Genomic DNA, 27,527 nt, shown 5'->3' with positions numbered 1-27,527 from the left:
AAAAGAAAGTCAGATCTCTTGAGTCCTCATTCAATGAGCTTTATAACCCAGCTCTATTATATTTTTGTCTCCAGAAAGAAAGTCTTTATTAATTTAAACAGGTCTAAATATATATCATACTGTGTCATCGCATGGTTTGCTTATTACCTTTCTGGTCCTAGCTCAAAGGTCCTCAACACAATGGTCTACCTGACAACTGCCTAAAGTCAGTCCTACTCTTTGTCCCCCAGGGTTTCCAGTGCATCACTATTTTCATAACTTTATTTCACTTACCCCAGTCTTTAATCACCTCATTGATTTGTTTTCTCATTATTCTCCTTCACTAAAATAGAAGTTTCCACAAAGAGAAAGATCATTTCTCTTCTTCACATCTGCATCCCCAGGTCCTGCAATCCTGCCCAGCATAGTAGACACGCATAAATAATGAGTCACACTTGTATACATTTAATAAATATAAGCAATTTTAAATATAAATATTTGAGGGAAACACACAGACCCTTTTCTGGTCTCATGTCTGTAATTATTGAGGTCATGCAAAGTTTAATATCCCTACAAGATTAAATTTTTCTAAAGGTCTCTACATATTTTTGTATGCCATGTAACAATTTCAATCTGAAACAAAACCTGGGATTCATGGCGAAGGAAGCCAGCAACATCTGACTCAGATGTGACTTTACCTGCGTGGGTGTATTCTACATAAACTGTGAGCGTGTTCATGACAGAGTAACTTGGCTTAGAAATCCTGGACCCCAAATACTCTCTTTGTTTGCGAATGTTCCTGTGACTCTCTGACAGTAAGAACTGTTCATTCTTATTTTTGGCTCTTGGCAGCCTACAGATGCTTCCTGTTAGTGCTCCTGGCAGGTTACTGGTGGGGCCTGTTGTTTATTGCCCTATCTATCAAGTCCTATTTATTTTTAAAATAAACTTTAAGTATACTGTAAACTCACTTCACAAACAGATTTTTCCTCCTCTTTTACACTTGACAAGGCTCTAAAAGGAATAGTAACTCCGTCTCATAAATATTTGAACCTGAACCTTTTAGGAAAGAATTATACTTAAGGTACTCAAGAACAGGAACTGTCTCTGTCTAAAATCTCCCTCACAGCTACTCATTTTCTCGTGCTCTCTCCCTCTTTCCTTTCTCCCTTTCTCTCTTTTTCCCTTGACCCCTTATTTTTTTTTAAATTGTATTATCTTATTCCTGCTTCTCTACTGCCCTTCCCTCCCTTCAGTCATCCCACCCCGAGTCCAATTCTCTAGTCAAAACCACCATCCATATCTTATGTAAACACTGGTTGTATTATTGTAAATGTCCTTACCAAAAAGGTTAAAGTGCTTACTATTTACAAGCTCATCAGGCCTACAACTCTTTGTGGGTCCTCCATCATGCAACCTACCGTTCCTTTCATTGGTAAACTCTAATATTTTCCGGCATGAAGCTGATGGGAAAAGATATTGACAAGGTAGAACATAAAAGAGCTTGGAATTTAGAGTCATACTGACTCAGGCTCAACTCAAACACTACTACTTGTTAGCTGTGGCTTTGAGGATGTCTCCTAACTTCTCTTACTATATTTCCTCATTGGAAAGGTGAGAACTAAGAACCCTTACCTGGATAAACATTCCTGGAATTTTCTAAATATTTCCAGATCTTCTTCTGAACACATTCCACCAGTTTTGTTTTGTTTCAATTTAGGCATAGTTAAATGGTTTGTGTTGGCTAATAAAATGAGTGGTAGTGATGTGTTTCACTTGTGAACAGAAGTTTTTAGAGGCAATGTGTCATTTACTATGGTCCCCTTCTTCAGTGAATCAAATATAGAAAGATATTGAGAAGGAGCCTTTACCTTCTGGAACCTTGGCTATCAACAGTAAGCGGGGTCTTCTGCTGATCCTCTGTGGATATATGGCATGAGATGTTGGGCTTGTTTATTACTGTAGCAAAACTTATCCTATCTTGACTGATACATTCACTTTGCAAGGTTGTCTGGAGGATGAGTGACGATATAAATAAAATGGTAGCTGCCCTCATCAGTAACATTTTTATCCTCACTGTTACCATTGTTATTTTGTTAGATTGTATGTGTTCTTTCTAATTCTGTATTTTGATTTTTTCCATTATCTTTGTGTGCTATAAATATGTATTTGCATTCCTGACCATTCAGTAAATTATAAAATCTTTGAAAAGGACAAGATATTTTGTGTCCTTGTTCATACATTCTTAGTTAGGCATGGTATCTGCTCTGACCACATTCCAACATAGTAACTTAAAAGCAGCTATAGATAATACATTAAAAAAAAATGGTTGTATTGGTGCTGAAATAAAACTTAATTTATGTAAACCAGAGACACATTTCAGTTTGCTGGCCCCTGATTTAGACTATTCCTACTCTCCTCCTTCCTTCTGCTTTTCCATCTCTCGTTCCTCATTTGTCTCTTTCTCATCTGGTTGGGCCCCATACTCCCTGCTGCCACAGGCAGATTTTTAGCTCATTGCAGACAGAAATGGCCACCGGTAGCCACAAGTCTATGTCATATGGGAAGTAAATCTCTTTCTCCCTAGCATTCTTCTTGGGTAACATGCCCCCAGTCAGACCAAGCTTTATTGACAAGGCATGGGAATTCCTGACTGGGCAGGCCTGAGTCATCTAACTATCCCTGTGATCAGAGAATGGTTGGGGCACTGCGACTGATGAGCCTTTCAGTACCACCAGGGTTAGGGATGGGAGAAAGAGGGTGCTTGGTAGACACAACAAGATGCTCCTTCCAAGCCTTTCTCCTACATATGCAGAGAAGCAGGAAAGAACCAAGTACAGAGGGCCATCCCTAACAGTTCCTCATTCTGTAGTACATTTGATACTTTATAGCCAGTCTAATGGTTATTCCTCCAAGACCTGGTGTGTGGTTTGGAAACAAAAGCCCTGGTTGGGATTTCTGAAGGACTGTATATGAGAAGGAAAGAGAGCAACCAAGGAAGACTCTTAAGTTTCTGTCATAAGCATTTGGGTGAGTAGAGGTACCCTGCATTTAGATGGTTAAAAACCATTTCTCAAACTGTGGGTGGCAGGAGATGGGGAAGCAGTAACATGGATAATCCCCAGTTGGCGTGTAAGTATTTTTCTAATCTGAGAAAACTCACAAAACTTTATAAAAGGTAATAAACAAAGCAATAGGATGATATATGAGTCAGGATTCTCTGGAAGCTCTCCAAATTCCTCTCTGCAACAGGGGGAACATCTGCAAATTCCTAATATGAGATGTCATAATAAGGGGGAAAAAAGCTTACTATTCCTGGCCACATAAATTCTTCCTAAAAGACATTACTGGCTACCACATATATGTGTTGGGCACTCAAAAACTGAGTCAGTTTGATATACCAATACTTCATCCATTTTTACTTGGCTCAGAAAATTTAATGAAATTATACAAATCCCTAAAATCTAATATTTTTATGTGATAAGATTGTATAAGAGGAGGGGGTGGAAGAGAAGTTTGGAAAATGTGGTGACAGATGGCAAGTGGGCTCAGGCACATAGTGTTCCTATATATAGGGGAGGGGACAATCTGGTTAATCAAGGGGGGGAGCATTTTTAAATTTAGATTCAAGTATTTTATATATTCAGCAACATAATTTACTGAAGCAGCCTAACTGGATAGAACTCTTAAATATTTTTTTGGTTGGGGGTGGGTTGTGTGATACATATTTTCAACAGTTTTACATATTCTTTTATGACGTCTGCATTTAAAAATCAGATGGTATCCACAGGCTTTGAGTATGTCTTTTAAGAGAGTGCTGAGAATATCTATTTCTAGAGAGAGTTCCTTCCAAGGAAATTTAATGACATTTTAAAAATTAGGGTCATCACACCTAATTTAGCAACACTGGAAAATTAAAGCGAATGTTCACAATGAAGATAACTTTCTAGTTCAGTAGAATGAACAACGGATTGGCAATGAGGACATTGGTGATTGAGACCTAATTCTAGGTAAAATAAGGCAAGGTAGGTTGTGTTACCTTGCACAAGTCATTTCAGTGTTTTTGGGTCTTAATCTTCTTATTTTTAAAATATGAGTTTGGATTAAATAATCTTTGGGATATTTTTAGTTTTATGTTTCCATTGTTGTAGGCTGTCTAGTAATGCTTTGTTAATTAGGATCCTTTTGGTTCCAAGTAACAGAAAGCCCTACTCAAAGTGTCCTGAACTATCACAGGGTAAGTCTGGTATGGGTTGTGTGGACTTTAAGGATGGTTTGATTAAGTGAAGGACATTTTTACCACTTGCGCACTTGGCTTTTCATGGTATCAGCCTTGTGCTAAGGCTGTCACCCCTTTAGGATCTCCAAGTGCCTGTTAATGATTTTGAGTCAGTGACCGGCTTCATTGTTCAGGTCTGGACAAAAAGAGAAAATCATTTCCCGAATTTGTCTTAGAGGAATGGAGAAGTGTCTTTATAAACCTGTCCTCACATATCATTAGCACATATTGATGTTTGTGCTCATCTCTGATCATGGTCAGGGACTGGGGCTGCCCTGAGCCATGGGAGAGACTCCTCAAACCAGCAGTTAGGCCAGGCAAAGGGATTGTGTCTCACTGACTGAAAATCAAGAAGGGGTGATGTATGTAAGGGAGGCAACCATGAAGTTCATATAATCTATACAGTTAAATAATAACTAGGGGGAAAAAGCCCAAATTAATAAATTAGGGGTTTACATGATAATTCTCATATCAAGAACTTAGTAAGCATTCAATAAAGATGCATTGGGCTAACCTTAAACCAGTTAAACACAGAGAACATGCCTTGTAGCTGGCAACTAATTAACAGAAATCATGGGTATTTCTGGAGTTGCTATAGTGACCAGAGGTCTACTGCAGTAAGTTTTTGTTTTAGTACAGTCATTTTCAAAGTTGGCTATAAATTGGAACCACTTAGGGAGCTTTGAAAAATACTGTTGCCTGGGTCCCAGCTCCAGCAATCCTGGTGTGATTGATTTGGGGTGGAGGTCTGGAAATTTAGGGTTTTTTAAAACTCCCCAGTTTATTGTAGTTCACAGTCTAGACTGGAACCTCCAGTTTGGGGCATCTAAGTGGGGGCATGCTCAAATACATTCTACCCTCTAGAGTCACATCCAAGTTTCCCTTGAACTCCTTTTTCTAATTCTCTTCTCTTCTACTCTAAACTAGTAATTGCTAGATTCTCCTCCCTAAGCCGGGACTCCCAGAGATACCACATGGTCACCATTACAGTATGAAAAAACCTGAATGTGAGGGTGGAAACCAAGAGTGGGGAAGGCCTACTGTCAATATGGTGTGTTAGGAGAAAGGGACAAAAGGGTGGATGAGAGAAAACAAGAAGCGGTGCAAAAAGCCTTTCTCTCTGGCACTGGGATGTGGTTGGTGATGCACATTTAGGCATTCTCAGACTCAGATTCCCACACAAACACCCATACACACACAGACACATCATCTGAAATTCTTCCCTGCCTCCTCCCTGCTCAGCCCACTGCCAACCGCTCGCTCAGAATATTGCTGCAAATTCATAGAACACCTAAAACATGAATAAATGAGAAATGGCTATGTTTATTCATTCACTCACACTTTCATTTACTCATCTAATCTATAAATATTGATTGAGCACCTACTATGTGCCAGGTACATTGCCAGATGGTGAGTGAACAGTGACAAATAAAACAGGAGTTTATGGCATATACAAAGGCCCTGCATCTGGAAAGTATTTGGCGTGTGCAAGATGGTGTAATGATTATCATGTTCACCAGTTCTTGAGTTCTGTTCTTTGTGCCTTGTTCATTGAATGGGTACTTGCTGGATGAATAAATACCTGAATGTATTACTGAGAGAATATCAGAGGGACTGGAATATGGTGAGTGTAGGAGTGGGTAGGGAGTACTAGAATGATATTTAGGTTGGAAATATGAGTATAAATTGGTTATGCTGGACCTACAGCCTATGGTTTCAAAACAAAATCAGACATTATATCCTGTGCATTGGAAAACTATTGCATATTTTCAAACAAAATGATAAGGACAGGGAAAGTCCAGAGGGATTTAAAAGAGCCATTTGGACAAAGAATAGGTTGTAAGAATGTTCCACAGAGAGGGAAAAAGATGTGCAAAAGCTGGGAGCCAAGAAAGGCATAATATATTTGATGAAGAGAAAGCACCATGCTTTATTTGAAGATGTAGAGATGAAAGATAGTCTAGTGGAGAGACAAATGTATAGATATATATTGCACATAGCAGTAGATGCTGGAGCAAATGCAGTTGACATTGAATCTTACGGGATTGCAGAGGGGCAGCCTCCAGTCTAGACTTGGGAAGTCAAGAAATACTCCATGGAGAATGAAGTACCAAAACTGAATCTAAAAAAGTGGGTTGATTTAGAAGGTGGAAGCGGAAGAGGAAAGGTAGGTAGAAATGGAAGGAGGAACAGAATGTTTCACACAGAAAATGTTGAATCTACAAAAGCAAAGAGAAGCATCTTAAAATTTAGAGCTAGGGGCACCTGGGTGGCTCAGTCGGTTAAGGATCCAACTCTTGATTTCAGCTCAGGTCATGATCTCAGGGTCCTGAGATTGAGCCCAGAGTCAGGCTCCACCCACAGCACTGGGTGTGGAGTCTGCTTGAAAGTCTCTCTCTCCCTCTTCCTTTGCCCCTTCCCCCCCCACTCCCACTCATGCTCTCTCCCTCTAAATAAAATATTTTAAAAAAATTAGAGCTAAATCTTAGTGATACATATAAATCAAAGTTAATTTTAAGAGTTTATAGAGATTTAGAACGTCAGGCACTATGGTACACACCGTAATGATAATCTTTTGAATTAGGTATCAATGAGGCAATTTAGGGGAAATTATTTGTACAGGATCTAACAGTTAGTAAATGGTGTGGCTGAAATCCAGAGTCTGTTTTCTTAGCTCTTCTATTATACTGTGCTACTGACAAAGTTAAAAAATAAAAAAATAAAAGGAGGGAGGCCCAAGGAGATATGGATTATTTTTATATGTAGATCCATAAATACACACACATATACACTTCTATTTTTCTTTTTTTTTTCTATTTCTGGAAATTATCTTTTCCCCATAATTAAAGTGCAAACCAGAAAAAAAGAGATAATCAGCCATACTGATACTAAGACAAAGACCAGTAAAGAAATTTACTTGAAGACAAATTATATACAAACTTAGGGTGTCAAGAAAACTTAATGGGATATAAGCCCACACCAGGCAAAGAGGATTTGTGTTTGTCTGTTGTAGTTAACCATTGGTACAGGTAGGATTCTTTAGGAAAAAAAAAAACAAAACACAAAACATTCCTACAGTTAATTCTTTGTCTTATATAGCAGGAAATTTACTGGCACAATAGTAAGATCAACCACAGTTTACAAGCAACAAAGGGATGTGAAATATTTAGAAAAAGGAAAGTATTTTAGATTGGTTATGTAGATTAAGGTCATCTTTAGAGGAATAGTTACACTGGAAAATGATACTTTCAAAGAAAAAAAGCAAATCATAAAACATATTATATATTAAAGTACAATTTTTAGAAAAGCAACAAGACCAAATAAGGATGTTTGGAAAAGTACATGTACACTTAAATGTGAGTACTGGTAACTTTTGTGTGATAGATTATAGATGACTTCAAAATTTTTCTCTTTAGATCTTGAGTTTTCTACCTTCTAAAAATATGAATATATTACATTCATTAAGAAAAACAAAACAAACAAACAAAAAACCCCCCAAAAACCATAGACCCTGTATGGAGTCACTTATGCTAGGCCAAATCACCATACCAGGGCTTAACACCTAATCTAATTGCAATTTCAACCTTTCCCAAAAATGTAGCCTTAAGGAGTCAGGAATTTTCTGGTCAGCACCAATGGGGTAATCTGTCACAGGGGTCTTCTTCATCCCCACTCTGTAGAAAGATGAGGTAATCTACCTAAAAACACCCCCTGCCCTTCCCCTAAGGGAAGGTGACTTTGTCTGAAATAATCCTCCCTTTTCTTTTGCTAATAACTTCTTTGCCTCACCCTCCTTCTTACAAAACCTTCCATTTTGGACATCTCCTTGGAGTTCCCCTCCACTTGTTAGATGTGATGCTGCCAGATTCATGAATCACTTAATAAAGCCAATTAGATCTTCAGATTTACTTGGTTGAATTTTGTTGTTTAACACTTTATATGTAGAAAAAAACCATCAGAGTACTTCAGTCCCAAAAATACATATGAAAATATTATTAGCTTTAGTCAACGCTATAGTTGCTATAGTTATGTCTTCAATATTCATTCCTTTTCTCATTATTGTCCTACTTTTTCTTTAAGGACCACACCTGCCTCACTCCAGGCATCTCTTCTGAGGGAAGCTGATTTCTTTCTCTATTTGGGCATGGGCTATGTGGTGTGGCTCTAAGCCTAACAATGTGATCTTTTTCCCCTGGCCAAGGTAACTAGCTCAGTTGGTAACAAGGAGCAAGTGACCCAAGTTAAATTAAAGAGATACAAGAAGTGGTTTGCTTGGGGAAGCCAAGAAAGACTCTTCCTTGCTCATCTAACAGAACTCAAAACATTCCTTTCTTTTGCTATTATGTGGATGAAGAAGCTCATAGCCCCGACAGCTGGGCTGGCAGCTGTGTTTGATCCATGGTGGGGAACCTGCCTTAGAATGGACAACTTGAAAGGCAAAAAGAGAGTTGAAAACGAGCTAGGTCCTTGAAGGCTTTAGTGGAGTTACTGAATCAAACCCATGGAGTTTGGGAGGTGAGCCCCACCTGTGAACTCTCAACCTTTAAGAAATCATACATCTTCTTTATTATATACTCTAATTTGAATTCTTTTTGTTGTTATTTTCTCTTAACTGAAACCAAGAATATTCTACCTCCTGCTTTCTATGTTATTCTTGTCCTGGGAGGTTACTATCAGGTAATTCAAGATCTTTCTTCCAGCTTACTGAAAATTATTTGATGTCACTGGTTTTATTTTCCTTAACCTAGTTGGCATATTTTTGAATTGTGCTATCCAATACAGTATCTATAAACCATATGTGTCTACTTAAATTGAAATTAATTAAAGTTAAATAAAGTTAAAAATTCATTGCCTTGGTTGTACTGGCCACATTTCAAGTGCTTAATAGCTACATGTGGATAGTGGGTATCCTTTTGGCCGGCACAGAGAACATTTCCAGCATTACAGAAAGTGCTACAGGATAGTGCTGACTGAGAGAGAGAGAGAGAGACAGAGAGACAGAGAGACAGAGAGCCATTAAATGAGGAGACTTGTGTTCTAATGTCACCCAGGCCACTAAACTCACCCTATTCCCTTGGGTAAGCTTTTTCCCTGTCTTAAGTCTTTTTATTCTCTCTAGAGCAGAGAGGTTGGACTAGGAGGTTTTGGCAGAGGGTCTCTTCTAGGTTCAATATAATGAAATTCTAAGTGCTTTCTTTTGATTTTTAACATTTGTAGACTTTTCTTTATTCTTCAGGGATCAGCTGTGAGCTCTATCATCAGATGGTATTCGGATATCAAATACTGAAAACCAGGGCTGACAATTCAGGACAGTTTCATTTCTTCTCTTCTAGAGAGGAAAAAAAAATCCAACACAAATTTAGAAGGCGGATATGTATGGGTTTAAACAATGCATGGGCCAATTTCCTTGACTTAGTGTCATAGCAGTTGACCAACACAAAACAAAGCAGTCATCCGGGATATGTCACCACTTTATAAAAGCATGCTATTGGCTATCAAAATAACTAGCAAACGGTACTGGGGAGGGCACCCCATCAACTTATTTCTAGAGAAAACAGTTTATTGTGCATGCCATCTTGACAGTGAACTCATATTTTACTTTTGATGGATTATATTCATTTATTTATGGGAACACTTGAGTGTGTGCTATATGCCAGGTACCATATATATGCTCAATTCTGAAGATACAGTAGTAAATAAGATACTGGTTTTCCTTGCTCTCATGACTCTAGTAAGGAGATGAAATAGAAATCAAGAAAGTAATTCCAGAAACAGTTTTTTACAATGGTGGTGAAGGTTATAGAGATGATATCCTGAGGGCTACAAGAGCATGTACCAGGGGGACCTGATCTCTTTTGGGACAGAAGACTACCTGGAACAAGTTACCCTGTATTCAGAGACCCAAGGGAAGACTGTAGTAGGAGTCAAGAGTGAGAGTGTTGTAAAAGATGAGGCCAGAGAAGTAGACAGGGGCCAGCTGATGCAGAGCCCTCTCAACCATGGTCATAAATTTGGGCTTTATTTTAAGCTCAGTGGAAAGCCACTGAAAGGTTTTAAGTACAGGAGTGGCATGATCAACATGCACATCAGACACATTCCTTCTTGCTGCGGAATGGGGATGGACTGGTGTGAGGTGCACATTTGAAGGCAAGTGGACTAGTTAGGAAAGTATTATCATAGTTCAGATGAAAGATGATGGTAGCCAAAACAGGTGTTTGAATGAAGAGGGAGAGAATGGGCAGATTTAAGACACAGACAGAAAATCAAATTAATAGGAAGTGACTGGATGTGGGAGTTCGTGGAGAGGGAGAGGGGAAAGACAGTCTTCATTTCTGGCTTGAGCCCATTGGGATTAGGCAACAGTGATGAATACAACTTTGGATGTGTGAGTTTTGTGAACCACAGAAATTATGTTATTGTTTTTATGATTATCATCAAAGCAGTCATTTTCATGACCGTTATGTACTTATATGTTTATTTTCTTGTAATAAAGAGACCACTTGGTCTCTAACACAACAGTTTTTTTATTACTTTGATTACAGAGAAGTGAAGCTGTTGTTTCAACTTTCTCTCTGTTCTAAAAGAAGAACAAAGAGATGAGAAGTGGAAGAACAAAAGAAATGACCTTATTCTTTCTTTCTCTTCTGCCTGGAAGACAGACAAGATAAGCAATGAGAAATTATAATTGATGAAGTAATTGTAGAGATAGGCTGCTAGAGGTGAAAAATGAGACTTTGACATGAAGGTTATCTTTCCTTCCAGCCTGAGAAAAATTTTGTCTTCCATTTCCCTTTTCTTGCAGTTCCTGAAAATTCTGCCTTATGTATCCAGATCCCAATATAGAACTAAGTATCACTAGTTTTACAGAAAATGATTTAGCCTCTGTTCATTCTCTGTTACTATTAATGATTCTTATTTTCTCTTGAACTGTAGCTTGGCTTTTTTTTGTTTTGTTTCTTTGCTTTTTTTTTTTTGTTTGTTTTCTACCTTATGGATACTATGGATTTTTAAGAAATAATTTTTCTCCTCTTAACTTCACTAGATAGTAAAAGGAAGCCTAGAGTCAAAATAGTGCCTTCTCTGTATCACTGGATGGTTTACATTTCATATTCAAATTGACATCAGGCTCATCTTTATTTGGTCTTTTCTCCTGTAAAATGTATTGTTTCTTGCTAATATTGCTTGCCTAAATTTGCTTGATTGGAGTTTAGGTTCTGGGACTCAAAGATAAGTCTGAATCATAGTCCTTCAACCTTATTAGAGGTGTGACATTAATTCAAATACTTAACTTCTCTGAAATCTGAGTTTCTACCCATAAAGTAGAGATTACTGAAATATAGATCTATTAGCCCTTTTGTAAGTATTAAATGAGACACTGAATGTAAAGGCTCAGCCAGGGATTGAAACATAGCAAGAGTGCCCCCCAAATAGGTATTAATACAACAGTATCATCATCATCATCATTATATAATATTAATTATGATATTACTATATATTATATATATCCTTGGTCGCATCAATATATTATTATAACTCCTGTTCTCTTATTGTACTTCATCTGCTTTCTCTTCATCATGCTTTTCTTCTTCTTAGCTTAAATATATTTTGAAGCAATGCAGGTATAGAATAGAGAAATAAGGCAAGTATATACACATCACTTAGGCCCCAAAGGTAAGACTGACAAGCTAGGCATATTGCTATGTATCTGGTATAGGGCACATAGGACTGCTTGGTAGATTGGAAAATTTCAGATGAGTCCTAGAAAAAATAGTAAAATAACACAAATGATTTACATACACAAATGGAAGATAGGGTAACATTCTTACTTAGCCAAGGGAAAAGTTATATTGCCTTCTTATGAACATGATTTAAAATAGGCGTTGTCAGCCAACTGATAGGTAGCCCCAGTGACTACAAAAAAAAAAAAAAAGGAAAAAAGAGAAAAAGAAATTGGCCTTCAGTGCTACAGGAGGCATATAGATTAGAGAGAGGGTGCTGTGACAATGATCCTTTCATCCTTGCCTCCATTTTCATTAACCAATTGAAATGAAACAAGAAAAAACATCAGGGTTGGGAAATCACAACCAAAATGTGTTATTTCAAGAAATACAATTTAAATGGTATACATGTAAGCCACTTTAATTTGCATTGGATTGAAACTTGGCATGTTTCTTAGTCCAGATGTAATTTATTTAAATTCCTTTAGGTGTTTTTCAATTTAGAAATATGCATAGACATAAAGTGTTGCATCTCTCGAATTTTTTTCCTGCATATTTGTGAATTAAAATTAGCCAAATTATTATTAAGTGTACTGGTCTTAAGCTGAAATAAGATGGCTTTTTTTTTATTTGAGGAAGAGAGAGAAAGAGAGAGAGAGCATGAGTAGGGGGAGGGGCGGAGGGAGAGGCAGAGAAGCAGACTCCCTGCTGAGCTTGGAGCTCCATGGGGCTCAATCCCAGGACCCAGATCATGACCTGAACTGAAGTTAGATGCTTAACTGACTGACCCACCCAGGTGCCCCTGATAGCTTTTATTTCTAATGCCAAGAAATGAGAAATGTGGTAATCAGGAACATGAGGGATTTTCTTGTGGTACTTTATGCCTGGATGGGGGAGTTGGCCCCTTCAACAGGTTTCCCAGGTAACTTAATAACACAAAGTATATGTGAGGGTTTTGTCTTAAGACTTTTATGATCATTTGGAGAGGCAGGGAAGAGTCACACTCCATAAGATATAGTTTTCCACCAAGAAATCCCCTTTTGACATTTGTCCTTGGTCCTTCTCTTCCTGAGCCTCTAATGTATTTCTATCTCTGTCTCTCTCCCCTACCATTTTCTTTCTCCTTCCTGGTTTTCTCCTTGTTACATCCTCTATCTCTCTATCTCATTTTTTTATTATGCAGGGTTATTTGCTGAATATTCTTGGCTATTTAAGCATTCTGAGTGTTTTGGCTTTTACCCCCAGTTATTTTCACTGGGCTTTTCTTAGGAATAAATGTGGGTTTCTCCATAGGGCAGAGTTCTAATGAATAGAATTTTTCTCTTTCTCACATAAACAAATGTGCATATACACAGATACTGTGTTTGAAATGTGTTATCTTTAGGAGTTTGGCTTGAATCATGATTCAAATACCCAACTGCTTAGGCATCTTGAATTAATGAAACCAGATGGGCTAAAACAATAGTGCTGGAATAATGCCTTTTGAAATATTGTGCCTGCATGACAAAATGGCTGAGCAGGACATAGCCATAGGCCACATCGGTGATCAGTCTAGAACTCCTGGTTTATAAGAGTCCAAAGGAATTCCAGCAGCAATAATCAATGCTTTGGGTTTATCATTGCTCTGATTAAAAAAATCTCCAATGGATTTCCATTACAAGGGGCTCTGAAAAAGCAGGAACTTGGTTTGATATGCATACTGCTGTCTCCTCAGAGCTTAGGGCAGTGTATAGAACATAAACATTCAATTAATACTTGGATAATGTAAGTTAAAATCTTCATCAGTCAGAGTAGACTAGGTTATGCTGCAATAACAAATAGCTCCCAAATCTCAATTGCTTGAAGAACAAATTATTTCTTATTCACTGTGTATATCCATTATGGGCGGGTAGGGAAAAGGGAGGGCCTGTTTTCTCTGTGATCATTCAAGGATCCAGGCTGATAGTGTGACTAGTCCCTGTTCTGGAGACAAAGGAGGGTGTTGCTTCAACAATTAAATGTTCCAGCCTCAAAAAGACACCATCAATTCTGCTGATACTTCATTGGCCAGAACTTTATGGCCCACTCAATGATAAAGGAATCAGGAGACACAATCCTACTATGGCCAGATGGTGGAAAGGCCAACTTCTTTGAAAAGTGTGATAGTAGTTCGTTATCACAAAATAATTGGGATAGACTAATAGACTAAATTGCCTTAAATGCCAATATTTGTTGATGCTTATATTATTTAGGACAAATGGTCATTGGCTGCAGTACAATGGACTGCAAGGTATTTGGAAGAAAAACGAGGCACTATGTTGATATTCTTGTTCCATCACATACATATATAGAAAGTCACTTAAGCCTGAAAGAGCAAGTCTTTCTTCCAGTCTTTTTAAAAAAATTAACATGCTTATCTGAGTGCCTTGAACATAATCCTTTAGTACATCTTTCAAGTTTATTAAATTGAATTAATTTGTAGATAAGTAACTATGTTTAGCTTTAATTTAATCCCTAGAAAGGAAGAAAATAATGGTTAGTTTTTTCAAAATGGCAGCCCTTATTAGTAACTTCCTTTTAGTTTGCATACATTAGTATAGCAAAAACAACCTCCCCCGCAAAATTCATGGGGCAAAAACTATCTTCCTCACTTCTATATTTCAAAAGCCTGGAATGTACTCAATATATACCTCTTGAATGAATGAATAATACTTCTTTGAGACTATCTTAATGGTAAAGAAATGAGAAAATGTAATGGTTATTTTTGGGGGGTTATTTTAACCATTAAGTATTTTTTTTAAGATTGTATTTATTTCTTAGAGAGGGAGTGAGAGAGAGAGAGAGAGAGAGAGCATGAGCCGGGGGGAGGTGCAGAGGGAGAAGGAGAAGCAGACTCCCTGCTGAGCAGGGAGCCTGATGCAGGGCTCGATCCCAGGACCCTGGGATCATGACCTCAGCCGAAAGCAGACGCTTAACCGACTGAACCACCCAGTCAGCCCAACCATGTAGTATTTTATATGAGTGTGTAAGACATGGGCTCTTGCACCAGATCATTGGAGTTTGAAACCTGCTCTATCACTTATAAGCTATATTACCTTGAGCAAGTTTCTTAATCTCCCTGTTCCCCCTGGGGTTCCTCATCCATGAAATGAAGAATAATAACACTTATCTTATGGGGTTAGTAAAAAAGGATTAAATTATACCTTATAAGCAACATACTATAGAGTAGTGCTACTCATAGTAAAGATTTAATAAACATTAGCTGCTGCACTGCTATTATTTGTGTCTTGTACTGCACAGTCGGTGTACAATTCCTGTATGTATCACCAACGCAACAATAACGAACCACAGAAATGAAACATGCACTACTAACTATAACTTTGGTGTTGTTACGTGTGCATTGTGCGCTGTGAAAGACCAGTGGGGAAGACTGACCCATCCGTAGGGGCTCTCACTCTTTCACTCTGTTTAACATGAGAAAAGGTGATGGTTTCCAAAGTTGTACAGTGGCATCAACTGTTCTTTATTTTTTTTTTAAGATTTATTTATTTTGAGGGGGGAGGGGCAGAAGGGGAGAATCTTAAAGCAGACTCTCCTCTGAGTGTGGAGTCTGACATGGGGCTGGATCCCACCACCCTGAGCCTACCCCAAGAGCCAGAGGCTCAACCCACTGAGACACCCAGGTGCCCCTTCGATCCTTCTTTATAACACCCGTGCAAGGCAGAGGTATTCTGAGGCATTTCAAAAGGTTTGTGAGGAGGGAAAATCATGAGAACCACCTTGATTTTGAAAAAAATATGAAAGACTAGACCTATGACAGTGGGGATCACATCGACCTTGTTCTCTGCCTTGTCCCCAAGCATCTAGCACATAGTAGGTGCTTTATAAGCAATTCATGAAATAACTGAATGAGTATTTCTGTTCATGCAGTCTATAAGTGAAAACTAGGTCACCTTACGTGCATCCTTGATGTTTGGATACAATCACACCTTATTTCCAAAGAAGAGAGTGTCCAAACCATAGTACTAGAAACAAAATGTTCAGTTTCTGAGGGTTTCCTCTCCCTACCCTAGCATGTTATTGGAGGGAGAGGGAGATTTAAAAAAAACGCTTTGAGCATATTTCTTTGTCAAAACCCAGTCTTCGATGCTGAAAATGACATGTTTCTATTTATTAAACATGTTCAAAAACCTCAGAAGGTTTTTATTGGGCTTATGCATATAAGCATCTATATTGTATTCCAAGTATGCCATATTCCCAGATTTAGCTGCCAAAACAATCGACAGACTTAAATTTGTATAAACCTAACAATATTTTTGCTCACTCTCCTACCCAGTTAAAGTACTGGGTCAAAGAACATGAAGAGGTAAGAAATGGCCTGTAGTTCACTTTTGCATTTACTGTTAAGAAGCCTAACACCCATTAACACTATCAATATTTTGCAGAATGTTTTTTTTCTTTTGTTTCTCCTTCCCTCTTTACTCTTTTGGCAAATGAACGGTATCAGTGAAAGCTCTAACACAACACGCCAGACAGTATAGTGTTAAAGTGCTGCGTGAGTTGCTGAAGAGTTAGTGGGCAGGCATTACAATTCACTGTAGCTGTAATAGAGGGTAATGTCACTTTAAGACATGTGATACTTTACAGAGGAGGGATGTATTGAAACAGACTACTGCTACTTACAGCACCGTATAGCAGCCCTGCTCCTACATTTTGCTGCCTTACTCTGCCCCAATGCACGGGACTGGGGATGGTCCGTCATTAACTGTAAACTGATTCTCATCAGGATCACTTCAAAGGTCTCATCAGGCAGAGGTGACGCGAGGAGATGATTTAAAGGTGAAAATGACAAGGTTTCCACCCCTCAAACCTTGGCTCCTTTTCTGACAATACAGTCTGAATGAACCCGATGTCTTCTTTACTGTGGAAATAGCACTGGAAGAGAAAAACATATTTTTTTTTAATCCTGATAAAGAAGATTATTGGGAAGCTCTTTTAAAAAAAATCTCCAATTGTGCACAGATGGATTTTAGAAAGTGTTAGAGCTTTCCAATGAACACTAATAGAGTACTCTGCTCTTGGCTGGATTTTTCAGGTAAGAAGCCTCTTTAAGGATTTAAGATTCAGAAAGCAGATTTGTAACCTATTCAGTCATATCTAGAGAACTATGTAAGGCTGGATGCATTATTTGGTGGAAAACACCTATTAACATAGACACAACCTCTTGGTAGGAGAGTGAGCAATGACAGTGATATGCAGGAACCTTGGAAGTGATGCTGAGAATTAAAGAAAGTTAAATAAGAAAAGGAAGAAGAAGAAAAATACTGCAAATGTGAAGTCACAGTAATCTTTTTAAGTGCTAAAAGCTACAGGGGTGAAGAAATGAGCAAGAGAAAGCAGAGTCATTGAAAAACTGTTAAGTTTTGATTGTGGTAGGCTTTTTGAAAGTTTAGATGAATTTCTAGTGCATTTTTAACTGAAATTCACAAGTAGTCAATGCATGCCACAGTCACCTCTATTTTGTCTTTCTATAATTTGCAGGGTATTTTGAAAAGGCCCCTAAATGCATTCATTTCAAGATTCATAGAAGGGGTGTTGCTATTTATCTCTACTGAAGAGAATGCATCTATGTTATACTGATAGTTCTGAAGACAATGAGGATAAATCTGTTGTGTACAAAAGTAAACAGTGGGCAGTGAAACTAATTATAAAGTGAATGGTCCATCTGAATCACAGAGTGAGGCATGAAAGGCACCATGCTGTTGAAAATAATGTTTTCCTACTTTGCACTTAATTATGGTTGTCACCATTTGTCTATTATAGTCCTAGCCCCCTTTTAAAGACTGCATCCCTCTCCTAAAGCCCATAAATTATCTTGTATTATGTCTTTACACACACACACACACACACACACACACACACACATATGATGTATATTTCTGCTTTCTGAACATCACAGTTTTTGAAAGAGTGCCAATTTCCATGAATAAAGAAACCACACTGGGAGGTCACTAGCAGATTTAAATGTATAGTCGAAATACTTATAGTGTATAATTTGACAGTGGAAAAATGTTTAAAAGGAACAATCTGGGTTCCAAAGCTCTCTCTAAGAGAAAAGAATACACTTAACTGGATTCTTGTATAGAAAATGCTTCCATATCACTGGCTGAGTAAGGACAATGCTTCAAGTTTGATTAATTTGGCAATATGAAATGCAGCATAAGGTGTTGTTTGAGAAATTGGACAATATGTAGCGCAGTTGAGCCTCTGTAGCTCCTAAGATCCTTATAGGTGCAGATAAGACTGTCAAAGTTTCAGCGCCTGAGAAAAGGTATATATGTTCATCCATAAATACATACACCACCTGTGTATGCATATTCATCAACACTATACAACAAATGCCACAATGGGATCTCAGGAGGCAAAGCAATATTGTAAATTATGGCTTGCTCTAGGATAGACGCATAGATCTTGCATCTGAAACTCATTCTGGCTGAAGACAATTCCGTCTGATTTTAAGTCCAGCCAAAAAAGACCAGTTCTATCAGGAGATTACAACATGCCTCTGAGAAATGATTACTTAGTTTAGAAGACAGCAGAATGATTAAAAATTCATGACTGTAGAATTAAAAAAAAAAAAAAGAATCCACTCTTTCCTTTCAGGCTTATGTCAGACTTACAATGAAGTTAGAATGAACAGGAGTATGCAGCTTTTCAGTGCCTGGAATAACTATAGTTTAAAGATCATTGTAAAAAACAGGATGTAAAGTCAGGATACGGTGCTTCAAACTGCCTAACTGATAGTCACAAACTTTAATTTATTTATGTGTCTGGCAGTCCTTGGCATTTGGCTTTGCAGAATTTCAAAAAGAATTCACGATCTCTTGGGGAAGGCTTTCCCTCAATCCCACTTCATGGCATGACCTCTGCTGGGTTATTAATTTCAGCCAGCAAAGTAGCAAAGGGGACATGACGTCTGAGACCCTCCTTCTCTCATCAGTGGGACTGACTGAGCTGGGGGCTTGAAGCTGGGGGTAATCCTTGCTGTCTCATGTTCTCTTTAGAGAATGGCAATGGTCTCTGCGATGTCCTGGGTCCTGTATTTGTGGATAAGTGCTTGTGCAGTGCTTCTATGCCATGGATCCCTTCAGCACACTTTCCAGCAGCACCACCTGCACAGACCAGGTAAGTCGGGAGCTGGCTCCTCGGCAGCCTCCAGTCTCACTGCTGTCACCTTAACAGATGGTTGAATGTAAGCGACAGAAAGTACTACATAGTGCGGGCAGCTTGCCTCTGAATTCCAAGACACATATTGTTGGCTGGATGCTTTGGCGAAAGGTGAGGGGGATACTAAAATGCCCTAGAGGTGTTTCTGTGAATTTCTCAGGGAAAAAAAAAACAAAACACGATTTTCTCTAAGAGTCTCCCTACCCCCTTCCTCACACCTTAAAAAAGTGAAGTCCTTGGTTTTTGGATACTTTGGCCAATAGCAAAATACTCTGCAGAAGGTGGGATAACCTGCAAGGCTTGATTTCTTAGAGAGGCAAAATATCTTTGCAACCAATAAAATAATGGGTATGTATACCGCTGGGATATCCTATCTAGTGTGGATACTATAATCTCGGTGTGCGCGTGGCTAAGAATTTTTGTGGATATGTTAGTGCCGAAATTAACTTTGGAAGTAGTTCGTTAATGAAAAAGAAATTTAAAAATAACTTACTATTTCTTGTCTGCTTTAATTTGTCTCCTCTCCTTTCTCCCTTCCTTCACTTTCTGTTCTTCCAGTTTTTACGGTGATATTTTTCTCTTTCTCTTTCTTGGCACTTTCAGGAACAAGTTCCCTTTAGCCTGATTTTTCCTCCTATATTGAATTTTTGATTTCCGGACGCATTTTGCTTTCTTCGTCTTTTTGTTTAAAGTATATTTCTTACCCTTCCATGGCCTCATTCTTCCGTCTGGGTTTTTTTTTTTTTTTTTTTCTCCTTCTTTGCCTTTCTCATTACTGTCCCCCAGCTCGATTGTCCTTACCCTCACCCGTTCTCTGAAAAGATTTCCTTCCCCATTCTGTTTAGTTTCAACCTTTGCACTCGTTTACTCCGCCCTCCCCCTAAGCCCTCCTCCCCCATCGCCAAGTCCGGGCCCAGGGGACTAGTTGCGCTCCAAGCTCCAGATCTTCAGGTCGGAAGTGCTCCCCGCCCTCCATCCCCTCTCCAGATTCTTTCCTGGCCTCCTCCCATCCGTTCGGCTGGCTCCTGCTGCGCGGTCCAGCGTCCACGCCTTTGCCTTTCTCTGGCTCCGCAATCGGCCTGGGCGCCAGTCCTGGGCTCGTCGGCACAATCTTCCAGCAACACCTCCCGGGGCGCTGCGTGCTGCCTCCCCGGGCTCTGCCTCCAGGCTGCGGGCTGGACGGAAAGAGCAAGGGTGCAGCCCGGGGTCCTGCTGAGCGCCCGCACCCGGCTGCCGCGGAGCGCCCGAGCAGGTTCTCTGCAGGAAACCGGGCCACCCCCCGAGGACTGGAGAGGGGGAGGGGGTGGGTGCGGGAGGGGGGGTCGGGGTGGCCTCAGCCGAGGGCTGCGTCAGGGCCCCAGCCACCCTCACTCCCCACGCCCTGGGTCGCGGAGGGAAGACGAGGGGGGCGCTGGTGCCCCTGCAGGTAGGCTTGGAAACCGCTCCGCCGCCCCTGCCGAGCGCTTGTATTTCTGCCTCGTGGGTCCTCAGCCGCGAGCGGGTACCGCCAGACTCTGAGGCATCGGTGCCAAGGTGAAGGAAGAACAAACGTGGGTTTTGGAATCTTCGGTTTACCTCCAATCAGTTAATTACCAATCGGTTCAGGCAAAAACGTCTGATTTGTTACAGTCGTACAAATAATGCGGGAAATTTGCATTCATTGTCATACTTAACAGTAAGAATTCGTAACAAAAATAACTATTGTGAGGGTTTTCGGCACACTCACGTTGTCTTAATCCGTATACAAGTAGGTGTAATCGCCCCTACCGCCCGCACCACGCGCACCGCCCCCAATCCTTCTGTTGCCCAGGAGACTGAAGTTCTGAGGGATCCGGTGACTTGTGTGAGACCACACAGCCAGTAACTGCCATTAGAAGTCGGGTCGGTCTGATGTCACCTCCCTGGCCTGTTTCCCAAGGAGGGGATATATCTCCCAGGGCACAGAATAATCACGCCGAGTAGCCTCTTTGAGGGGTGTGAGCCGTTTCCCATAATCTGTGAAAACTTCCAAGTTATGTCAATGCACGGACTCAAACCCCTTATGAAAGGTGGCCTTGACTGAACTTGGTGAGGGGTGGCCGGTGGCGATGGCAGCGCTCAGGACCAGCACTCATCTCTGTTACTTAACCTGAAGTGTCTTGACCTTGGGAAAGTCACTTTTCTTCTCTGGGCCCAATTTCCCATTTAAAGATATTGTGGGGGTGTAAGTAAAATAATTTTTTTGTGACAGTGCTTTGTAAACTGTGAAGTTCCTCATAAATATCAATAACTCTGACATCTCTTAATAGACTACAAAAGTACATGTTAGAGGTGCTGAATGAGTAAAGTTTGGCTGTTCACACAGCTAACAATCCACATAGAACAAAACCTTGTTTTAATCTCGTGTGTTTTTCTTTTTAAACTATGAGATACCTGGCTAGAATATATTACCAACCACTGCCTGTCTTTTACGCTCGATGTGTATAGTCATGAAATAGAGTGCACTTTGCGGTGAGTTTTTACTTGGACTATCTCTGTTAATCAGTTAATACAGGAGTTTTTTTGGTCGGGGGTTATGGTTATGATATTTGTATTAAGTAAACTCAAATCTTTATGGGGCTTGTTATCAAAATACTATAATTTCAAGCTCAGAAACACGTCGTTAAGTTCTGACTAAAATTGAATTCAGTATTTGTTTTCTCCACCGTCTACTGCTAGAAATTGCTTATTATCACCAATGCATGGTTGATCTGTATGTCAGATACCCCAAGAAACTGTAGCACCAAACCCAATTTCAGCCCCAAGTGCTTATACATTTGAGATCCGTTACCGATTCATTGATGAAATTAAGAAACTATATATACTCCTTTCTAAATGCAGAAAGATTAAAATGATATCAAACTGAAAGTCCAATGGTTCTATATAATAGGTTTATTCAACTTTCTTGGGTTTTCAACAATAGCTGCAAAGATTAAAGCGATAGATCTTGGACACAGCAATATTCTAACTTATTTCAGTCAGAAATGCAATCTCCGTTAATACAATCTGTTTTGATTTTTAAGAGTAAATGTATGCTTTTTTTTATGAGAGTTGTGATGTTTCCCTTTGTGGGTCTTAAATCTTCAGGGACACTAATGAAATGTGTATGAAAACAAGAGAGAAATCAGGGCCAGTTATCTGTGACAATCCACCCCTAAATGAGCAAATAAATAAATAAATAGCTGGATAAATGAGCAAAAAGGAAAAACATAATCTCATTTTCTCAAATCAGTTAAAACAAGTGACATGATGAGAAAAAATGGGACACCAGGCAGATCCTGAGCTTTGCCACATTTGCCTAAGCTTGAAAAATCGCCTCTTCCATAAAGCAGGAACAAGCGGACACTGCATGCATACCAAGTACCCGGGAAATGTGAAAAATGACAAATCTTTCCCTCAGAGCCCCGAATGGGGGGAGAGTGAAGGCTTTACAGCTGCCTCCTCACCTGCTTAGGAACGGCTGGCCCCCCTCTTGCCAGCTTCTTACGGGCAGCTTTGCCATCCCCTACACAGTAAGATTGATGGTGTTCCCATCCCAAGCAGCCAATTTCAGTCTCTCAAGAAATAATCCACTACACTGACAGATGAGTGGAATTTGACGCGATGTTCCCCTCATCAGACTCTGCCGCACCTGGATGTCACCAGCCAGCCAGGGTCCTGTAGGGGAAATGGTTAGAGATCTGGGCCAATTTCTGCTGTCAAAACATGAAATCGGGACAATGTCTTTGTGAGGCCGTGAATTTGAGATCTGTCTTCTCAATGCAGTGGGTTAGTACACAAACAGAATGAGAGTATGTTAACCAGAAAACAGACTGATTTCAATAGATTCCCCTGTAGTCCCTAAGTACTTTCTATTTTTCATATTTATGGTATTAGGAATGCACCGTTATTTTCACTTACTAGTTAAGAAGGATTAAAACAGTCAGTCAAATGGAAGTGAACTTTAAAATTACACAAATGAGTAAAATGTGCTGTAGACGAACAGCACATTTTGAATTTATAATTTCAATAATTTAATATTTGGCTAAATCAAGTTTTTATTTTGGGAACGATGTAGGAAATTACCATAACAACTTGAAGAATACTCATGCCTTTCATATATATAAATATTAAAGCTGGAAGGGGACACATAATTTAAAAAAGACAGACTGAACAATGAAAACCCAAAAGTGGTGTGTTCCCTTGTTTCAGGAAATTAAAACAGCTTCAACTCTTTATAAGCATCAGGTGTGTAACAGGTGAAAAAGGATGAATGGTTTGCTGGATGTAACTTTCTACTTTAGAATTAGTTTTTTTCCCCTTATGGATATATGAATTATGACACTAATTTTAATAGTTACTTAATTTCGAGTGTATGGGTATGTGTGTGTGTGTGGGGGGGGTTATTCTTGAAACTTAATAAAATATGGATCATTTCAAAATACTTGAGTAAGAAAAGATCCTTGGGATTCTTTAGTAATTTAAAATTATAAAGATAAATTACATGAGACAAGAAGTTATAAGTGGCTAATGAATCATTTTCCTTGAGTCGCTGCTATTGTATTGACAGGTGTGTATGGAAATGATATATGGAAAGATTACTCCGAATAGAATTGTCTATGTAACTTATACTTGGCCTGATTTAAAACTATATTAAGCAAACTATGTATTTAGAGGGAGGTATTCATTTATGACTTAATTAATATGTAGTGAACATCACCATTCATTTAAAAGTGTGATTTTTTGGTAAAATATTAAAAAGCATTCTTGTATATCTTATCTTTACCTTAGTATTCAATATTACTTTATTGAAAGCTGCTTAAGGAATACGCATTAGAATAGCAAGGCACATTACAATAAAGTATTGTTTTACAACTGTAGTATAAAAGATATCGTCAGAACAACAGTGGTTGCATATTGGCTTTTTAAGAATTCTTACCAGTACTGGATTGCTAAGTGTAGTGAATTGCCCTAAGGATTAGAGCAGACAGGTTGTTATTTGGTGTAAGCTGGTGCTAGTGATAATCCATTGATCATCTGATTGATGTTATTGACCTTGTCCCAGAGTCAGAGTGCGGCTCTGGACATTTAATAAGACCTCAAAGTATCAAAACCAAGTAGAGATGCAAATAAATATTTCCTGTCAATCCCCTGAATTTATAAGAGAATTATTACAATGCTATATAAATACTGTTACTTATGTGAGCTCAAGCCTATGGCCTCAGTTCCTCATAGTTAAGGAAAATAGATCTTATGTCACACTGAAAACAAATATTTAGAAGTGGCCCAGATGAACCTTAGCCTTCAATTGGTAATTTCTTAAAGTTCATTTAAGATGACTACTTGAACTTTTTGAAAAACTCTTCCAGTTTTAAACTGTGTGAAAATCTCAAAGCTTGAGTATGTAAATTGGTGCAACATTTTTTGAAAACAATTTGGCAGCATCTCCCAAAATGTAAAATGTGCAAATCCTACACAATTCCATTTCGAGATGCTTAGCCTAAGAAAATGATTGGACAGGTGTGAAAAAATGTATGTAAAGGTCTAGTTAATTTAATGGCAAATGATTAGAGGGGGGTTTTAGCTATAGCAAAAAGAGATTGGAACAATAAATCATTGTATACCACACAATGGGATTCAACATAACCACTGCAAAGAATGAGAGGTGCTTATATGTACTCTTAAGGAAAGATGCCTATGACACACTGCTGAGTGAAAAAAACAAAAACTAGGAACAGAATACGCAGTTTCAAAATAATTTTGGAAAAAAATATTAACACAGGCATAAAAAGATGTCAGAAAGGCTATAAACATTCTATACATAGCATCAGTTAAACCTGGTGGTAGGACTAGAATGACTTGGACACTTTATTTCCTATAATTATGTGGTTTTTAATTTTATATTTTTAATTTTTTTAAGATTCATTTATTTATGAGAGAGAGAGAAAGAAAGAGAGAACAGAGGAGGAGCAGAGGGAGAGAATCCTGAAGCAGACTCTGCTCAGTGGGAAGCCAGGAGCTAAGTGGGCCTCAATTCTGGGACCAGGACCTGAGCCAAAACCAAGAGCCTGCTGGTTAACCGAATGAGCCACCCAGGTGCCCCAATGATGTGTTTTAAAGATTTGTTTTTAATATGGGTATATATTACTTTTTAATAAAAACCTTAAAATATTAGCTGTAGTTTTATGGTAAAATTAGAAATGTATCAAACAGTTTTCTTAGGTTAAGGAGAAAGGAGAAAGATTAGGTAGGAAAGTATCATGAGGCCCTCTTCTTTTTAAAAGCCTTAATCCAATGAAGTGTCTAGGCCGGTATTTTCCAGTTCAGAAAATACCGTACCCTCAAGATGCAAAGCTATTAAGTGTCGGGGAAGTACTCATTGTCTGGTATGTTCTCCTTTTGGAGGTTTGCAGTACATGTAAGTATATACAAGTTCTGGAAAGATTTGCAGATAGGAAACCTGATTGTGTTTAACTAAAATTTTCTAAACTTTTTTTTTTTTTAGTTTGGGCAATATCTAAAGTGCCTATTCTTATCACATGCGTTGAGAAGTGTGAGCCACTGTGCTATCCATCTTCTTATATCTCACTTTTAGTAAGGAACTTGACACATAATAGGTGTTCAAAAAATATTTGTTACATTCTTAAGGAATGAAAGTTCTGGTAAAACCTTTAACTCTCCCTCATTTATTACTGCTTGTGTGTGGGTGAATATGTATGTATGGATGCATATGTATCTGTGTGCATGTTTATAATTTAGGGATACCACAAATGGAGAGTGGTATAAATATTAAATTGTCAGTATAACATACTTATGTATGTATGTATTTGTGCAATATCTTTGTGTAGTTATTTACTCTATTTGACAGCAGTTCCATTAACCAAAATAACCCAAAGAATATGCTTACAAATGTAGTAAAAACTTAAATCCCTAAGGTTTTCAATCACAGCATGAGTTTTTTTCCTATAAATTTAGAAAATATTCTAAGCATGGTCTTAAGGGACTGAAGAGAAACTTCTCTTAGCAAATAGGAAAAGGCCTTCTGCTTTCAAATTTTTTGATATCAAGAGAAAAATTCACTTCATCTTTGTAGCAGGGAGAAATAAGAACAGACAGCAATTTTTCCTTTCTTTGGGGTAAAAAGAAAATGAATGATTTTGTTAACCATTTGTGTAAACTAATTAGATTCTGTAAAGTTAATGTCCTGAAAGCACTTAGGGAACCCTGTTGGCATGCTATTTCTTTCTCCTTCCCCATCTTTATATAATAAAGACCCAGAGAAAGAAAACAGAATTGATATAATCACAGCGATTTTCTCTCCGAAAATGGATAGATACGCTGAGTGATGTGGCTATTCATTAGGCGGATTCTTCCTCCACGCGGGGAAGGAGTCAAACCAAACCTCACCCTGAGTCTCGGAGGGAGGAAGACCTACATCCTCAGCCAAGGTCATTGTTCTGCTGATGTGATTACCTATATTTACCTTTACTATGCCCTTACTAGAACTCTTTTAGGCATGCTTCCACGTCCCCCAAAAATAAATGGGAGCTAACTGAGTCTGCATGTACCCAAAGGATTTTTTTGTTTCCCCCTCATGTGGATGAAGGATGGATGGATTGAGTCATAGGCTTTGAAATGAATACAGAATGTCAGCTCCCAGGTTTAGATGAGCTACTGCACAGTAAGAGGAAAAAGCACTTCAATGCTCTTGAAATTGATAATACATCTTAGATTCGGGTCAGCAGGCCAGTAGGTCATACTTCCCACTGAATGAATGTTGTGTAAGTATTGAATAAATATTTTCTCATAACTGGGCAAGAACTTTACATCCTTTAAAAATGCAAATACTGGCAGGAAAGTACCACATGAAGCCTTTTTTATAGCGAATGGTAATGAGGAAGGAGGACCGCAGTAGGTTTAGGACCCTGGAGCATTCACGATCTCACGTCAGTTGTCAAATGCAAGTCTCCAGTAAGAGGGTAGAAGGAAGCAGTGGTTTCCATATTGTGCATAGAAGCTCCAAAGAGGCCATATATGCATTCCGCAAAGTATATTCCTGTCCGTCATAGATAGACATGGCAAATACCTTCGTGCACCAGCCAGTTAACAAAGATGATTGGACCAGCCTGAGGATAACTGTAGCAGCTGAAGAGCCTGTGTGCATTGAAAGGGCACATCACATCCTTAGCTAAGCCTGAGATAGGCTCAATGTGACCGGATCATCCCACGGTTCAAGGCAAGCAGGAGACTTAAGAATTTTATGTGTAATTTCCTTATCTTTTAAATGTCAAGTGGGCCAAACAAAACTTGACTCATGGCTCTATTCCCACCTGTGGGCTATTAGTGTG

General features: G+C 38.8%; 1 protein-coding gene across 2 annotated transcripts in view; it reads left to right on the top strand.

Annotated features, from left to right (window-relative positions):
- The first annotated feature begins 19,022 nt into the window (after positions 1 to 19,022).
- The window catches only part of TAFA1 (TAFA chemokine like family member 1), a 505,133-nt gene continuing 496,628 nt past the window's right edge, over positions 19,023 to 27,527 (top strand). For both annotated transcript variants that reach the window (XM_088027637.1, XM_028110328.2), the window contains exon 1: positions 19,023 to 19,140. In XM_088027637.1, the coding sequence (XP_087883763.1) occupies positions 19,023 to 19,140 (118 nt within the window). The remainder of the gene's footprint in view (positions 19,141 to 27,527) is intronic.

The sequence above is a fragment of the Eumetopias jubatus genome, unplaced genomic scaffold (genome assembly GCF_037043125.1).
Source record: "Eumetopias jubatus isolate StellerSeaLion01/CBP00866 unplaced genomic scaffold, mEumJub1_p1.0 scaffold_1, whole genome shotgun sequence".
NCBI classification, from domain to species: Eukaryota; Metazoa; Chordata; class Mammalia; order Carnivora; family Otariidae; genus Eumetopias; species Eumetopias jubatus.
This window is presented reverse-complemented; position numbering and strand designations above follow the sequence as displayed.